Raw genomic sequence first — 19,274 nt, forward strand, 5'->3', positions numbered from 1 at the left:
TTGCTTCTTTGGAAGAGAAGCATCTCAAACTTTTGCAACAGAACACCAACCATGTGGATGGTTCTGGGTAACAACTCCTTCACCAAACTCGGCAGGTTTAGTTTTCTGTATCTGTTACCAGTCCCTTTTCTCCTCCTGGTAGTACAGAAGATAAAAGAACATGAGCCAAAAATGTTATTCATAGCTCCCTGTTGGCTTACAGGGTACTAGTTTTTCTCCTTACCGAGTATTTTACAGCATAGCCGGTTCTGCTTTCACAGGTTGTGGACCTTTTATCCCAGAATCTAGTCATTCTCTCATTTGTAAACCCCAGCTTGAAGACATAGACAACTTGGATGATCTAGCTTTTATCCCCTTGAAGAACATGGTGTCCAAGGATATGCTTCCTACAGAGGCTAAGAAACCAAATTCAAGGAGATCATAACCTAGCAAAATGGAAAATGTACTCCTTTTAGTCTGAGTGAGGCCCTGAACCCCCAAGTTAGATTTTCTTTTTCTTTGTCCTCTTATATCTTTCATACTTTTTGGAAATCAGGATTGTCTTGTGCTTCAGGCAATTTCTTTGTGGAGGGGGGAAGTATACTTACATCTTAGGTCTCACAAGAAGTTAATCTAGCCACTATGGAATCTTGGCTATTTGTTAGAAGTTAACTGTATTACCTTTTGAGCTAGCTGCTTGTGTATCCCATGCACTTGAACTTGAAAACTGCCCTTTTAGTAGCTGTTGCATATGTCAGAAGGATCAGAACTGCAGGCCATCATGTGTGAACAATCTTTGCTCATCTTCCACACTGTCCATCAATCCCACATGCGTGCCTAAAGTGGCAACAGAAGTCAGTCTAAACTGGGTTAGTAACCTCCTTGTGGACAAGAGAGGATCCTTCCCACCCTAGGAGTGTACAGGCAAGTGAGGTTTCCCTTGAAAAGATTGAAACAGAAAATTAGACCGTTTATAGCCTTTGAAAATTGTAGTGAGGGTAGTTGAGTCCTGAGACTGTCTAAATTGCTGGCTGACTGTACCTTCTCTTGCTATGGAAAGATTGATTAGTGCAGCAATGGGTAATGATTCTTATGTTTAAAGAATGACGAGCATTTTCTCCTGTATGTGGTTGCGTGAAGTTGTGAAGTTTATCCTAATATTTCTGCTTGTCTACATTTGCTGCATTTATTTTAACTGGCAGCTTTTGTTGTGTTATTGTTCTTAACTTTCAGCTTGTATAATGTGACATACTGATTGATTATGCTTGTCATAATGTTTCTTCTACAATTACTGATTTCAGGATGGTTTGTCATACTGTGTTGATTACAGTTACTGTCGAGTTATCTCCTTTTTTATTGTTTGTATTTGCCTAATTAGCCTGAGTCAAGGCTTTGGGTCAGTTAACAAATGAAAGTAAATAAATGAGAACACTCACACCATAAGAACCATAGCAGCCACCACTTTTTTTTCCTCCTTAGAGGGGTCATCACTGAGGTGATCTTGGAAGCAGCTTCCTGGTCAACTGCCCATTCATTTTCCTAGCATTATACCCTGGCTTTTTTATCTAGGGCCAGGCAATATTTTGTCATGGCCATACTGCAGGGTATTTACAAAACTGTCTCGAACCAGGAACCAAACCACGACACGACCAATAAGGAAATCCACGGAGTCTGGAGCTCAACCACCACAGTACTTTATTGCACAAGCTTCACCAACTGGAAATACAAAAATGAGAAAACTGGTTCTCCACAACTGACCTAGGTTTCGTCAAATGACTTCTTCAGAGTATGTTGAACCAGTATATAACCACAATCAATAATGACTCACTAATTACAACAATTATCACTTCAAATAAATTGACAATTAATATATTGTTAAAAATATCATAGTTAAAAAATACTTTGTTAAAAACACATAAGTATCACAAAAAACTACCCCACCTAAAATAGTAACTAGTGTTAGTATAATCAAATAACTTATTATAATTAACTATGTATATACATAACATATCAAATACATAAATACATTAATAAAATATATTTGTTAAAATTAAAATGTATTTGTATTATAGTTATGATACTAATAATATACAAATGTTAAAAAATGTTTAATTTAATAATATACCATATAGTATATTGATTGATTTTATGTATATTATCCTTATAAATGTGTTTATCCCAAAATATGCCTTAATCTCAAGAATGGCTTGATTGACACAAACTCATTTAACCCTGGATGTGAGTGTGCATTTAGTTTAAATTGCCATTTAATTTCACAAACATCTAAATGAAATTCAGTGACTCTACCTTGTGGATCTTTTTCTGGTTGTTGTATGATACAAAACTTAAAATGATGATCATTATACGTTATAATATGCCTTGCCAAGGCATTTGAAGGTTTTTTATGTTGGATATCCAATATGTGTTCCTTTATTCTTTCTCTAAAAGCCCTACATGTCTTTCCAACATAAAAGGCAGTGCATGACTGACATACGGCAATATATACCACATTGACAGAATAACAATCAAAGTGTCCCATAATGCTAATAGGTATGTTGTTAATAACCAATTTCTTGCCCGTCATCATAATATGCCTACACGTCAAGCATCTTCCACATTTAAAATTTCCTTTAGTCTTATTATTGTTGGAACCATTGTTTAATGTACATGTTTCAAACATCTTTTTAAATGTTATATCTCTACGAAAAATGAATTTAATTTGACGAGCAGCAAATTCCTGAAAATCCTTTAATCTACAAAAGGATTCCCAATTCTTTTCTATAATACTTCTAACAAATTCAAGGCCTGCATTGTAGGTCAAAACAAACAAAAAATTCCCTTTTGATATAAAATCATCACTGTTTTGTTCCATTGTGCCACTAAAAAGTTCCACATTATTTTTAAGAATAGGTAGAATAATGCCCTTATCTCTTTTAAAGAGTATTTCCTTCATGATTTCATCACATAAAGTTCTGGGGTAACCCCTATTAAAAAATAATTCTGCTATAAATTCCAATTCATTTACAAAATCAGACATTTTGCTCACCATGCGGGCCGCCCTCACCATTTGTCCCTTGACAATAGCTCTTTTTTGGTGCTTGGGGTGCCAACTATCATAATGAAGATATGAATTGGAAAATGTGGATTTTCTATATATGTTTGAAACCAGGCATCCCTTTTCTTGAACAAATGCTAAACTCACATCCAAATATGTTACTTTATCTTTTTGTATATTATAAGTAAATTTTAAGAACCAAGCAGTTAGATTAATATAATCCATAAAGGCCTCTAATGCTAACCTTTCCCCTTGCCAAATTATAAAAATATCGTCCAAAAACCGTGTGTAAAATTTAATAAATGGACGATATTCACTGTTGAAAACATAATTGTTCTCCCAAAAGGCCATTACGTAATTGGCATAAGTGGGGGCACAAGCGGCCCCCATAGCAACACCTGTATTTTGTTTGAAATAACGTTCTTCAAAAAACAAAAAGTTATTATGTAAGACCAATTCCATTAACATCACCCAAGTATTAATGTCATCCTGATCGAACTTCCCTGTGGCGTATAATTGTTCTCCCAACCATGTTAAACCAACATCATGGGGAATAGATGTAAATAAATTAACTACATCAATCGTCACAAAGTAGCAATTCTCTTGGAAATCAACTTTCTTTACTTTCTCCAAAAAGTGCCAAGAGTCTTTCGTAATATAAGAAAAGCTTTTCAATCCTGGCTTCATTTTGTTGTCCACATATTTACTTATAAAAGCCACCTTACTTCTTTTTCCGTCAACTATTGGTCTAAACTGAACGTTATCAAGGCCTTTATGGATTTTAGGTATCCCAAATATTCCACTGACCAAAGGAAAATTGTTATTCATATAATCAAAGTCAGTTTCACTAATATTACCCTGAAATAACATGTCTTCTAACATCAAATCTATCTTTTGATAAGCCATATTAATTTTATGTTTACTGACCTCAATATAATTATCTTCATTAAGCATATTAAACATTTCGGACACATAATCACATTTATTCACTATAACCACTCCATTGCCCTTATCGGGCTTCATGATGCGAATTGTTTTGATATTACATAGAAATTCTATATTCTTGATGTCTTCATGTGTCATATTGCAAAAATGACTATACTGTTTATTTAGAAAAAAATCCCTAATGTCAAATTCGCACATATTTTCAAATAATTCAGTGATTTTAATATAAGGGGGGTTAAATATACTAGGTCTTTGCAATTGAATAGTACCATTTCTGTTGTCACTAAAACCAAAATAAGCCGCCAGGTTTAGCTTACGAACAAAAAGTTTGAGGTCAGACATGATGTCTGCTATGTTAGCATTTCTACAGGGTACAAAATTAAAACCCTTAGATAATGTTTCGACATGTTGTGTATCAAGAACCAAACCAGAATAATTGTATAGTTTGTAATCGTTAGCTTTGTTGCAAATAATCTTAGGTTTACTAATAGGACCCAACTCAGATGTAATAATATTAGAACAAGACAATGTTTACAAAACTGTACCTTCCCAGTACCAACTCCCCCACTGGTCCACGCACTCTGGGAATCTTCCCAGGTGTAGTTACTACTGTAATATTGAACAGTATGATAAACATAATACATTTGTGTTACAAACTTAGTATATTTCTAGTTGTTCAAATATCTTCACTGTTGCAGTAGTATTTCCATCCCTCTGCCCTGTGTTTCCTGTAGCTGTGCTAGGTTTGGAGTTTGTATGTAGTTGCCCATCTCTTACTTTCCCTTTTATTCTTAAAAAGCACACCCCCCTCTCCTGAGGTTGACCTAGCATCAGGAGAGTGAGCTTTGGACGGGTCCTTCTGTTTGGGCTGCTGCTGTTGATGATGTATGCTACCTGGGAGACGTGCTGTGGTCTCAGTCCATAACCCTAGGACTAACAGGGGCAAGAAGGAACTAAAGATGGCATGGAAGGATTTGCCTCTTACACCACAGACATGCCAAAGTCTAGGTGGAAGGGAATGTCTGCCCAACCAGGCAGGGGAATTGTGAAAAACTCTGGAAGAGTATCCAGATGTTTAGGCCTTTTCTAATAGAAGTTCCAAATGTTAACTATTGCAACTGTGAACATATTGTAACAACTTCAATTTTGTTAACTTCCTGTCTTAACTATACTTTTTGGTCATTTGTACATGCACCTGTTCTTTCTGTGGAATAATCTCTTTTGTGAAATGTCCTGGTCAAGTTTTTGTATTTGTCTGTTTTTGATAGGTTTATGAACCATATGAAACATCACTTGGAACTTGAGAAACAAAGCACCGAAACATGGGAAAACCACACTAGCTGTCATCACTGCTATCGTCAGTTCTCATCACCTTTTCAGTTGCAGTGCCACGTTGAAAGTGCTCACAGTCCATATGATACAACAAGTAAGTGTGATAAATATGATGCATTTTAAGGATGCTTAAAGCCGAGTTTGATGGATGTTGTACTATTTATATAGTTTACATTTCTGCTTAATAACATTGTTTACTAGTTTTCTTTTCTAAATCAGATGTGGGTTCCTACAGCAAGTGGCTGTAGAAAGTGTTAAGTATTGGACTGCTGAAGTTCAGCAAAGTGCTGCAAAAAGTCTGCCACCGGTTACACTTTAGGATGACACAATGGTGCAGCAGTTATTGTTGGTGGCTCACAGCTGTAGCTGCTTTAGAATGGGTCCTGGTTGAGATGCCCTCTCTTTTGGAATCTTCATCTTTCTGTCTTTATGTAGGTTTCATCAGGTGCTCTGGTTTCCTCCCATGTTCCCATATATGTAGGTACTTTGAACTGTTCCAGGGTCTGTGTGCTGGTGTCCTGTGTACCGATGTCCTGTCTTATGCCTGTTTGCTAGGAAGTATTCCAGCTGATTGTGCTACTGAATTAAAAAAGTATATTAATTATGGAGGAAAGGGCTATCTTTTATCATTAGCTTATCTAATTTTTGTTAAGTGGTCAGATTACCATGATCCAGTGTTAAAAAGCAGAGGCTGAGAAACTCTTGCAAAATTTAGCCATTTGTCTTCTTAGTACTTTCAAGATTGTGATCTGAAAAGAGGTGGATTCTAGCAGTGTAAACAAATGCATTCTTGTTTGTATTTGAAGTATTTTTGTTAGTGGACTTTGACCTGCAAAACCATGTTTTCAAAGGAGAGACAATTTTTTTGTTAAAAACAAAACCAATTTATTCAGCAGTGTTACAGCAGACCGGTCTCCCAAAAAACATGTTACAGATTTCATACAGGATTGACTATTTTTCATCAGTAGCTAACTATATTCGTATTAAAGTGCACTTTCACTGTTAGACTTGCATAATTTGGTTCAGTTCAACCTAATGAGTATCATGCATTGAGTGTCCCTACAAACTACAGAAGGGTGATTTGCTTTATACATAGACCACATATCCAGCATTTTATTATTAATCTCGCTCTCAACTTCTGTCTTGTTTCCTCTTTTTTGCTAAGATTCATCATATCTTTACTTTCTCTGTTCTGAGTTTTCATTATCCTCTTCCATTTCTTTGTCATTATTTTCTTCTCAACTGATTTAAAAGGTTAAATGAGGCTTGATTATATTTTGTGCCCTCTAAAGCCAATTTCAAAACTCAAGAGCATTGCCTGCTTTGCTGACGTTACATCAGGTTCCTGTAATTGGCTCAGTATATTTTGCAAATCTCTCTTGAAATCATCCAGATGTCCTCCTATTCTCATGTTGCAGTATTCTTACTGTGGGATCCCCTGCCTCAGGCGACCCGAACTTTTGCTCTTATGCAAAAGCTCAAGCCTGGTTGCTGCTAGTGCGTGGGACATCACATGCAGGGCCATTAACCAGGAGCCTTAAATGTGACGTTTGCATGCACAGACCCTAGAACTTCTCTGCCGCAGTCGAACGTCAGATCGATCGCTTCACTCCGCTGACTTCAAGACATTTAAAGATAAGTACCCCGTTGGGGAACCTTATTATCCTTGCTTGAGCTTTAGTTGTTGCTTGTCTTCTTAACCGATGTCCGCTAGGAAGGGGAAAGGTAGGTGTGGACGTTAAATTCCGCACAAGAATTCCCATAAATTCTGTTTAGGCTGGGAACATGCCCATACTGTCTGTAGCATCTGGCAGTTGTTCCTTCCCAAAACTCTCTGCAGTCATCTGGCAGTCTAAATTTATACCTAGAGAGCCAGAGGTTAAAAAGACTAGCTTTACAGGATGGATCCAGTGTCGGCCGTCAAGGCAGAGCTCTTAAAAAGAAGGCCAGAGATGTTCATCGTGTTACCCTGCTGCAGTCATCACACTTGGGTTATCCTGTCGTCAGGCGGTCCTGCAGTCGGCCGGATTTCCAAAGTCTTGGTCCGACGTTGGTTGCTGTCACCTCATCCCTGACCTCAGTGCGCCAGGGATACATATATTGCAACCGACGCCATTTTCTTCAGTCTTTCTTGCCGCACGGTGCCTGAAGCAGAAGCAGTTCGCAAGTGCCGGTTGGCCGACTCCTGAGATTTTCGAATTTGAGTTTCAGACCGAAGTCTTCTATAAAGCTAAGTACCCCATTGGGGAAACTTTTCTTGCCTCAGACCGATGTCAGAAAAAGTTAACAATTGTATTTCTTGTGGGAAGCAAATACCTCATAAGGATTTTCATTCTTATTGTATACCCTGCCTAGGCCCTGATCACGACGTCACTTCTTGTAGTTTTTGTGCTAGATTTAATAAACGCACTATTAAAAGACTATTTGATTTCGCACGACACTTTTTTGGCAGAAAATTTAATTATAACATGCCGTCGGAGCTACCGACTACCGGCGTGCACAAAAAACGCAGGGATAAGGATCGACAGCCCAGGTCTAAGCCTGATTCCGAGGCCTCGGTTGATCCGGTCTCCGGTTATCTGTGAGGCTCCGACGCAGCCTCTGACTACCGCAGTTGAGGAACCCGAGACCGCTACGTATATTTTGACGGAATGTACTCGGCCGACGCAGCGTTTTACTTCAGGCCCTACCGACGACTTACCTTCCAAGGATGCCGGTACTTCTGAAACACCTTCGCTTTCTGAAGGCGTTTTCAGACTGACGACTCTTAGTCAAAACGTTTTCAAAATCGAAGACTCCTTCCAAATCGAAAAAAGCTTCACTTCAGTCTCCTGTTCAAGGCCCTATGCCTAAGAAACAGATGCTTAAGATGGCTGAATATCTGATTACTCTTATCAGGGGTTCCCAGCCTCCTCCTGACAAAAGGCCTAGACAAGAGGAAGAATCTGCTTCCTCTGAACAACTGTCTGTTTCTTCGGATTCCTCTGAAGACCAAGACTATTCCTTCTCTCCTTATGAATGCTGAGGACTCTATTCCCTCAGCTTTCCCCCCAGAAGATTAGTCTTTTGGGGAAACTTTACACACTATGAGGGAGCATTTTCACTGGGAAGGTCAGGATTACTCTGATTCCAAGAAAAGGCTCAGAGTTTCTTTTACTCCCCCAACACAGACCTCTAGCCATCCCTCCTGTTCTGGACATTGTGGATGATGTTTATTTAGAATCCAGTTTCAACGCTGACTCTCTGCCTCCTGCCCAGGCCAAGCCTGACAGATATTACAGAGTACCTGATTCCCATAAATTCCTTTACAAAAGCCCAGTAGCTGACCCAGAGACTATCTCCCAGGGTCCCAAGGGGGCTAGGGCTTCCATGGCTAAAAATAGAGTACCTTCTGAAAGGGATTCAAGAGCACTAGACAGATGGGGGAAAAAGGTTTACACATCAGCCACAGCTATGAGAGCTCTAAACTGTCAATTTCATATGCTTAAGTATCAGCAATTTCTCATATCTCAGTTAAAACAAAAGATAACAACTCTTCCTCAACAATCTGAATTGAAAGAAGTACAGGATTTGTTGCACGCCATCGAGCAGGTGGGCAAACATACCTTACAATGTGGGTTTGATTCCTTGGAGGCCTCCTGCAGAGCAGTGGTCACTGGATCAGTTATACGTAGGCATGCCTGGTTAAAGGAGCAGAGTCTGCCTGAACATGTTAAAGCAAAACTACTAGATGCTCCCGTGCAGCAGGATGTTCTTTTTGGTGTTAAAGCAGAAGAAGTTTTTAAAGAAAATGGAGGATAAGGCAAAATCAATGCAGACAGTCAAAGATTTCCTACAGGTACAACCCCCTCGCTTCAGCAGAAACTGGCCAACCAAAAATTGGTCCTTTCCAGCCACTGACAGGCCTCAGAGGGGTAAATAAAAGCGGCCAAGGGGCAGAGGACAACCACAAGCTCAGTATAAACCTCTCCAATGGACCACTCCAACCCAGAAGGGAGGAGAAGACAGGTCTCAAGCCACCAGAAGGCAAACTCAATGACTTGCACCTCAACTGGCCAAACAAAGCTCTTTTGTCAGCCCCCCTGGGGGGGAAACTAGCATTATTTGTAGACAACTGGCACATGGTCACAAAGGACAAATGGGTCCTGGACATAATTTTACGAGGATACCGATTCCACTTCCACACCTTGCCAATAAAAAGAGGAATGCCAAACCTGCCACAAAATCAAAGGGCAGAGGCTCAAAAACAAATTACAGCTCTCATGGCCATGAGAGCCATTCAAAGGGTACCAACTCAAGAGCAAGGCCAAGGATTTTACTCAAGACTATTCCTAGTACCCAGGAAGGAAAATGCTTGGAGACCAATTCTGGACCTTTCAATTCTAAGTTTCCAAATTCAAGATGCTAACACTACAACAGCTACTTCCCATGTTGGGCAAGGAAGCATTGCTGGTAACGGACCTCAAGGAGGCATACCTCCATGTCCCTATTAGACAAAGTTGCAGAAGATACCTCCGTTTCATTGCAGGTTCAACCCATTATCAATTCTCTGCACTGCCCTTTGGCTTATCTACTGCGCCCAGAGTATTCACAAAATGCCTGGCACCAGTAATTGCATACTGCAGACAAAGAGGAATTCAAATATATCCATACCTGGATGACTGCCTCATCCAAGCAGAAAGCAGAAAGAAAAGACATTCTCATACAACATCTGGCTTTTGTGAAGCATCTACTAAATTGCCAGGGGTACACAGTAAACGAAAAGAAGTCAAAACTAGTACCCTCACAAAAAATGACATTCCTGGGTGCCAGCTTGGACACAACGGCCCATAAGGCTCATCTTACACCAGACAAGCAATTACAACTGACTCAGTATTTCAAGACAATGGCAACAAAGACCCAATTAACTGCAAGAAAAATTCTGCAGGCTTTGGGTTTCATGGCATCTTGCGTTCTGATAATACCATTTGCAAAACTGCATATGAGGAAATTACAATGGTACCTAAAAAGCGTATGGTCTCAACACAGCCACAGCTTGGACACAGTGATATCTCTCATTCCCTGCCTTCAACAGGAATTTCTCTGGTGGGCACAGGCATGTCACCTCAACAAGGGTCAGCCTTTCACCTTGCCCCCACTCAGGCAAACTATCACAACAGATGCTTCAGACTACGACTACGTCTGGGAGGCTCACATGGCAGGGAAATGCATTCAAGGCCTATGGACTGCAGAACAAAGAAAACTGCACATAAACCAAAAAGAGATGCTAGCTGTACAGAAAGCTCTGACAGCCTTCAAGGATCTACTACAGCCTGGACAACTGGCAATAAAGATGGACAACACCACAGTAATGTGGTACATAAACAAACAAGGGGGCACACATTCCTACCCTCTTTGCAGGCAAGCAGTGATCTTATGGAACACAGCTCTGACCTACCAAGTCCAGTTACAAGCTCACTTCCTGCCAGGACAGAAAAACACATTGGCAGATGACCTAAGCAGAAACATCAAAGATCCCCACGAGTGGAAGGTAGACCCACAAATATTTGCAATGATAACTCAAAGATGGGGCCTACCAAATATAGACCTGTTTGCCAGTCCTCAAAACTACCAGCTGACAAAATTTTGTACAAGGACATTCCACCAACAAGCATGGAAAGTGGATGCTCTCTCCTTCAGTTGGAAAAACCTGACAGCATATGCCTTTCCTCCATTACCTCTTCTCACAAAGGTTCTTTTGAAGGTCAAAAAGGCGAAACCTCGAATGATTCTCATAGCTCCAGACTGGCCTCGCCAGCACTGGTACCCACTATTGAAGAATATGGCTCACAACCCACCATGGATATTGCCTCAAATACCTCATTTGCTCACGCAGCAAGACAAGCAGATTCTACACAGCCAGATCAAAACCTTAAACCTGGCGGCATGGCCAATCAATTAAGTAGCCAACCAGCCCTTCTTTTTCAAGCAGTACTGGATGTTATTCTAGAAGCCAGGAGGCCAAGCACCAGGAAGGCTTACTCGGACAAATGGAAAAGGTTTTCTGCTTGGAACCAAGCTAAAGGCCTAGATACAACTCAGCCTCATATGCCTCACATTCTACAGTATTTAGCTGAGATGCTGCATAAAGGACTTTCCTTCTCCTCTATTAAAATCCATACTTCAGCTATTTCAGCTCACTATGACACGAATCCACCTTTATTTTCAAATCCACTCCTAAGGCAGTTCCTCAGAGGGGCAAAAAACATTAGACCACCTAGAAGAGCTCCTACGCCTACATGGGACCTCAACTTTGTTCTGGAAAAACTAACATTGCCTCCTTTTGAACCAGCTTTTTCTGCAGACCTTCAGTTCCTATCTTGGAAGACTGCTTTGCTCCTGGCAATAACTTCTGCTAGGAGAGTTTCAGAATTACAGGCACTTATGGCAGTGGAACCTTTCCTCATTTTTCATCAAGACAGAGTTTCTCTACAAACTAATCCTTCCTTCATGCCTAAGGTGGTTTCCAGCGTAGCTTTAAATCAAACCATCCATCTACCCACTTTCTTCCCTAATCCACAGAGCAAAGGTGAGAGACTCCTACATTCCTTGGACATTCACAGGCAGCTTCGATATTACTTGGATAAAACTAAGGCTTTCAGAAAAACTGACCAGCTCTTTGTTTCCTATGCTACAGCTTCTCAAGGGAAGGCCATTTCCAAGCAAACCATTTCTAAACGGATAGGCCATTGCATACAATTTTGCTGTACCCATCATGGGAAACCAGTTCCTCCAACCATTAGGTCCCACTCTACCAGGGCAACAGCTACTTCTACAGCCTTTCTCAGGGGGGTTCCTACCAAGGAAATTTTAGAAGCTGCAACTTGGAGTTCTGCACACACCTTCACCAAACACTATCACTTACCTCTTTATTCTAAGTCCAGGGCAGGCTTCGCCACTGCAGTTCTGCAGGGGCTCATTGCCTCCTCTAACCTTCTATGCCTCCATCCTACCATAGCTTTGGGACTCAACCCAAGTGTGATGACTGCAGCAGGGTAACACGATGAACATAGTACAGTTTTGTACCTACCATAAATGTAGATGTTCGAGTGTTCACCCTGCTGCAGTCCAGGTTACCCTCCCTCCAACCCCTCTGATTTACTGGCTAAACCTCTGCTATGCCTTACTGATGTATTTGCTTATAGCTTAAGGGGTTTTGTGTCTGTACAGTGTTCTCACTTTTTGGTACTGATTTGGATCACCTTTTTGGGGGCACCTGACATCTGGGGCAAGAAAAACTGAAGAAAATGGCGTCTGTTGCAATATATGTACCCCTGGCGCACTGACGTCAGGGATGAGGTGACAGCAACCGACGTCGGACCAAGACTTTGGAAATCCGTCCGACTGCGGGACCGCCTGATGACAGGATAACCCAAGTGTGATGACTGCAGCAGGTTGAACACTCAAACATCTACATGTATGGTAGGTACAAAACTGTACTTTTCAAGGCCTACCACTTCTGCTCCCTTCGTTGTCAGATGCCCCGCCAACTGCTGATATAGGGGTTGAGGGACTTCTGCTAGAACTGGCACCTTTCAGCAACTACCCTCAAAGAAGCTGCTTCCGAATTACTGGTAGGCATGTCCTCGGATGAGACGTCTGCTGTTGCCGAGGTTGAGGGGGAACCAGGCTCCACCAGACACCCGTCCGCAGTTCAGGAATCTAAAACCTCACTCACAGGCCAGATCCTGGAATGTAGGCCCTCCACTGATGATTTTACATTTGGAGAAACTATTACTAAAATGAGGGAGGACTTTAAATGGGATACAGTTCAGATGACAGAAATTCAAACAAGGTATTTTGAGTTGCTCCAGGTGGAATCACCCTCCCCATCAGCTATCCCTCCTGTGATTCCAGCATATCTGAATGCCTTTGCATCAGCCTCAAAGACTCCTGATTCTCAACCTCCTGCTCCCAAGAGGCTTGACTGTTTTTATAAGGTCCCTGACTAGCACTATTTCTTGTAAAGCCCCTCTTGACAGACCCTGCAGTTATAGCAGTACCCTGACAAGCAATCCAGACTCATTCCATCATCCTCACTCTTGCCTTCAGACAAGGATAGCAAGGTAATGGACAGGCTGGAGAAAAAGACATATACCTCTTCCACTCTAGCCTTTAGGGAAATTAATTACCAGACCCACATGGTCAGATATGTCCTAGATTTGGTTTCACAGGCTTCCTCCTTACTGTCCTCCTTGCCTGACTCCTCAAACAAGTCACAAGTAGCAACCAAGCTGTCCCTGGCATCTCCGGTAACCAGACACTCAAAGTGCAGCTATGATGCAGCTGAGGCCTCTGCAAGATCTGCTGCATCAGCTTCTGTTTTACACAGATGTTCAACAGATATTCATGGCTTTCACTACAGCCCCTGGCTGAAGACTTTAAGACCAAGATTTTGGACTTACCCCTGGACACTAAATTCCCATTTGGCAAACAGTTTGCTGATCTGTTTAAAAGCCTCCAGGAGAAGAGTAAGGAATTCTAGGACTTGAAACACTTACTGGTCTACCCATTACCAAAATTTTATAGACATTATCCTGCAAAGACCTCATTTGTCAGGAGACCCCCTGCCCCATCCACCTCCAGACATGGAAAAGGGTCCAGGAAAACAGCCACCCCAAAGCCAGCCCCTTCACAGACCCCCAACAGGCAGCCCTTTCAGGACAGAAATAATAACGTATGACTGTCTCAGCCACCTTTCCCCCAGCAGTAGCCTACTGCAGGACCAAGGGTATTCAAATCTACCCCTACCTAGATGGCATCCTCATTCTTGCAGAAGAAGACACTTTCAGAAATCATCTGCTCCTTTCGATGTCACTGCTCCAGAATTGGGGATTTACACTCAATCTGAAAAAAGGACAGAACCTTCCTGGGATGCAGGATAAGAACTGACCTGATAAAGGCCTTCCTCTCTCAGAACAAGGTAACCTCCCTGGTCAGTCAACCACCTGTCAGCCAGGCAGTTCATGGACCTCCTAGGCCTTATGGCAGCCACCATTCCCGTGCTGCCACTAGCCAGGTTACACATGAGGAAGTTACAGTGGTACCTGACGAATGTGTGGTCACAACACAGCCACCCACTAGACTTTCATATACCCTTCCTTCCATGCCTCAAAACAGAATTGAAGTGGTGGATTCAGCACATACAACAAAATCCAGGCCTACTCCTACAACCCACCATGCCAACACAACTAATGCACACACATGCTTCATATCTAGGCTGTGGAGCAACCATGAATGGCCTCAAGGTTCAAGCCCTATGGGAGCCATCCCTGCAGAGAAAGCACATCAGCGTAAGGGAGATGACTGCAGTCCGCCTAGCCCTGCTGGCCTTCCTCCCTCTTATGCAACAAGGCCTCCTACAGATCTTCACGGACAACACCACTGTAATGTGGTACATCTGCAATTGAGGTATGACTGCTGAATCCTACACAAATGCAAAATAGAGGTATGACTGCTGAATCCTACACAAATGCACTTTATAAGCACTTACACGAGTGCATGGATTGTGCAATCCCTAACAGAACCAAGATGCTATCCTCCAAAAAAAGGAAGCCAATCTGGTGGTCCCCTGCCATAAACAAACTCTACAACAGAAGGAAGAAACTGTTGCAAAAAAGAGTAAAATCCCATGATTGGAGAAACTCCCTGGTCAGCCTCAGTAAGAAGCTGAGATCCCTCATAAAATCCTCCAAAGCTAGTTATGAAAACAAAATCGCCACTGACTCTAAAGACAACCACAAAGCATTCTATAGCTATGTCAAGAATCTCAATGGCAACACTCAGATCTGTTCTGAGTTACAGCACAATGGTACTAAATATACAGAACCAACTGATATTGCCAACGTCCTGGCAGATAGGTTCAGTGCTAACTTTACCCCTCTGTCATCCCCTAAAGGGCCCATCTCTGTACCAGAAGAATGCAAAGTTCCTGTAATCATGGCTGCACAGGTTGGATGCTCCTTTACAACAGTCTCTATTTGGTAATAAGGCAGTTTTGAAAAAGATGGAAGACAAAGCTAAATCTATGCAAACTGTAAAAGATTTCCTACAAGTGCAGCCACCCAGGTTCAGTAGGCACTGGCCTACTAAGAATTGGTCCTTTCCAGTACCCAGCAGTGCTGCTCAGGTCAAACCCAGACACTCCAAAGGCTCCATGTTTCAGTCACAAGGAACTTACAGAGCAAAACAATGGGGTGCCTCCACCTCCAAATTTGGAAGTAGCAGGGCACCCCCCCTACAGTAAACCGTCTCAGTGACTTTCCTCTGCCATTTCCAAGCACTTACCTTTTGGCAGCCCCTTTGGGGGGAAAACTAGCACTTCATGCACAAAATTGGCATCTAATTACCCAGGACAAGTGGGTTTTAAAGATAGTATCCCAGAGATACAGATTTCATTTCCATGCGCTGCCAATTCCAAACAGATGGCCATATCTGCCTCCAAATCAGTGGCCAGAGGTCCAGAAACAAGTTATGTCACTCATGGATATGGGGGCTGTTCAGCCAGTATCAGAAAAGGAAAAAGGACAAGGTTTTTATTCAAGACTTTTCCTGGTACCCAGAAAAGACAAATCATGGCGTCCAATTCTGGACTTATCCATTCTAAATACTTTCCTGGACATACCAAAATTCAAAATGCTAACTCTACAACAGTTACTGCCTATGCTGGGCAAGGATGCCTGGTTGGTAACTCTAGACTTAAAAGAGGCTTACCTGCATATCCCAATCAGGGAATCTTGCAGAAGATGCCTCTGCTTCAAAGCAGGCTATTTGCATTACCAGTTCTCTGCACTTCCCTTTGGCTTATCTACTGCGCCCAGGGTCTTCATAAAGTGCCTGGCACCAGTAATTGCATTTTGCAGACAGAGACTTTCTAATTTATCCTTATCTGGACGATTGTCTAATTCAGGCAAAAAACAAGGACACTTTTCTACAGCATCTGGCGTTTGTAAACAGGCTTCTAACATGCCTAGGGTACACAATAAACGAAAAGAAATCGCAACTGGTACCCTCTCAAATAATTACATTCCTGGGTGCAAGCTTGAATACAACTGCCCAGATGGCTTACTTCACGCCAGACAAACAAATTCAATTGATGACGTACTTCAAACAAATGGCTACAAAAATCCAGCTATCTGCAAGACAAATTCTGCAGGCCTTTGGGTTCATGGCTTCCTGCATTCTACTAATTCCATATGCAAGACTGCATATGAGGAAACTTCAATGGTACCTAAAAAACTTATGGAGTCAACATTGTCACAGCCTGGAAAAAATGATTCCTATCATTCCTTGCTTGCAACAGGAGTTCCTATGGTGGGCAGAGGCCTGTCATCAAAACAAGGGACTGTCATTCATTCCATCCCCTGCCACCCAAACCCTGACTACAGACGCATCAGATTATGCTTGGGGTCCCATCTGGCAGGGAGATGCATTCAGGGCGAATGGAGCCCAAATCAAATGCACCTACATATCAACCAGAAAGAAATGCTAGCTGTACAGAATGCTCTGACAGCCTTCAAGGACTTCCTTCATCCAGGACAACTACTGATAAAGACGGACAACACCACAGTTATGTGGTGCATAAACAAGCAGGGGGGTACCCACTCCTACCCCCTTTTCAGACTAGCCATGGACTTGTGGAACACAGCCTTGACTTACCAAATACATCTACAAGCTCAAGTCCTGCTAGGAAAGCAAAATACTCTGGCAGATGAACTAAGCAGAAATCTTATGGCCCCACACGAATGGAAACTGGATTCACAAATCTTCAGCATGTTGACATGAAAGCGGGGGAACCCAGACATAGATCTTTTTGCCTCTCCCCAAAACTATCAGTTGGAGAAATTCTGCACACGAATTCATCACAAAAAAGCTTGGAAAGTGGATGCTCTATCCTTCAGCTGGAAAAACCTATCTGTCTATGCCTTTACCCCTCTGCCTCTGCTCCCCAAGGTTTTACTGAAAGTCGGACAGGAAAAACCGAAAATGATTCTGATTGCTCCAGACTGGCCTCGCCAACACTGGTACCCGCTCCTATGCAATATGTCACACCTTCCTCCATGGTACCTGCCTCAGACACCTTATCTACTGTCTCAGCAGAACTTTCAAATTCTGCACACTCAGCTCCAAACTCTGAATCTTGCAGCATGGCTAATCAGCTAATTTCACCAGTTGCATCTCTCAATAAACTTGTGATGGATGTCATTTTGGAGGCTAGAAGGCCTAGTACTAGAAAATCTTATGCTGATAAATGGAATAGATTCTGTGCCTGGAACCAAGCACAAGGAATAAACACAACAATGCCCAATATTCCTTAGATTCTGCAATATTTAATTGAGATGCTTCATAAGGGCCTATCTTTTTCTTCTATAAAAATCCATGCCTCTGCCATTTCGGCTCATTACAACACAGAGCCTCCTCTCTTTTCTCATCCCCTGCTAAAGCAGTACCTCAGAGGGGCCAAAAATTTGAGACCTCCCAGGAGAGCACCAACTCCTGTGTGGGACCTCAATTTTGTACTGGAAAAATTTCACCCTTCCTCCTTTTGAACCAGCTGCTACTACAGACATAAAATTTCTCTGTTGGAAGACAGCTTTTCTTTTAGCAGTCACTTCAGCTAGAAGGATTTCAGAACTACAGGCCCTCATGGCAGTGGAGCCTTTCATTATATTTTATCCAGACAGGGTGGCCCTCAGAACCAATCAATCCTTTATGCCTAAGGTGGTATCCAGTGTGGCTCTTAATCAGACCATTCATCTGCCAACTTTTTTCCCAAATCCACAGAACAAGGGGGAGCGGATCCTGCATTCATTGGATGTACACAGACAACTAAGATTCTACTTAAACAGGACAAAATCTCTTAAGAAAATCTGAGCAATTACTGGTGGCATTTGCTGCTGGGGCAGAGGGAGAGGCTATTTCAAAGCAGACTATTTCAAAATGGATAAGCCATTGTATTCATTTCTGCTACATTAAATGGTAAACCTGCCCCCCAAGGGGATCCAATCCCATTCCACCAGGGCTGCATCTACTTCTGCAGCCTTTCTCAGAGGAGTTCCTACCAGAGACATTCTAGAAGCTGCTACTTGGAGTTCAGTTCATACGTTCACCAAACATTATCATTTACCTCTCTTTTCTAAGTCCAGAGCAGGTTTTGCCACTGCTGATCTGCAGGGGCCTTTGGATTCTACCCAAATGTAATGACTGCAACAGTGAAACACAAAGAACATAGTACAGTTGTGTACACTTACCATAAATGTAGATGTACGAGTGTATTCACTGTTGCCGTCCTGGTTACCCACCCGCCAGCCCCCTATTCCTCTCTTATTACACCTCTTCTTTCTTTTACTATACTCAAAAGCCTTTTTGGTGTATTTGCTTTTAGTTGGAGTTATGTTTTTTGTGTTCTAAATTACATGCATATTTTTATATATATATATATATATATATATATATATATATATATATATATATATATACATATATGGATATGTGTATATATTTATATATATATGTGTGTATATATGTGTGTGTGTGTATATATATATATATATATTTTTTTTTTTGTTTTTTTTTTTTGTTGTTTTTTTTTTTGCTCCCATTTGGGGGGGCACCTGACATCTGGGGCAAACTCTAATACGAAAATTTCAGGAGTCGACCGACCGGCACTTGCGAACTGCTTCTGCTTTGGGCACCGCGCGGCAAGAAAAACTGATTAAAATGGTGCCGGCTGCATGTTTTATACCCCTGACGACCTGACGTCATGGAAGAAGACAGCAACCGGCGCAGGACCCAAGACTTTGTTATTCAGGCCGACTGAGGGCATCCTACCAGCAGATTACCCAAATGTAATGACTGCAACGGTGAATACACTCGAACATCTACATTTATGGTAAGTGTACACAACTGTACTTTACCCTCCCTC

The 19,274-nt window shown here is 41.9% G+C and overlaps 1 protein-coding gene across 5 annotated transcripts in view; it reads left to right on the forward strand.

The window, feature by feature from the left end:
- The window catches only part of ZNF280D (zinc finger protein 280D), a 3,097,091-nt gene that overhangs the window by 1,533,859 nt on the left and 1,543,958 nt on the right, over positions 1 to 19,274 (forward strand). For all 5 annotated transcript variants that reach the window (XM_044078966.1, XM_044078968.1, XM_044078970.1 and 2 more), the window contains one exon: positions 5,248 to 5,405. In XM_044078966.1, the coding sequence (XP_043934901.1) occupies positions 5,248 to 5,405 (158 nt within the window). The remainder of the gene's footprint in view (positions 1 to 5,247; positions 5,406 to 19,274) is intronic.

The sequence above is a fragment of the Protopterus annectens genome, chromosome 7.part1 (genome assembly GCF_019279795.1).
Source record: "Protopterus annectens isolate FY-2018-M chromosome 7.part1, PAN1.0, whole genome shotgun sequence".
NCBI classification, from domain to species: domain Eukaryota; kingdom Metazoa; phylum Chordata; order Ceratodontiformes; family Protopteridae; genus Protopterus; species Protopterus annectens.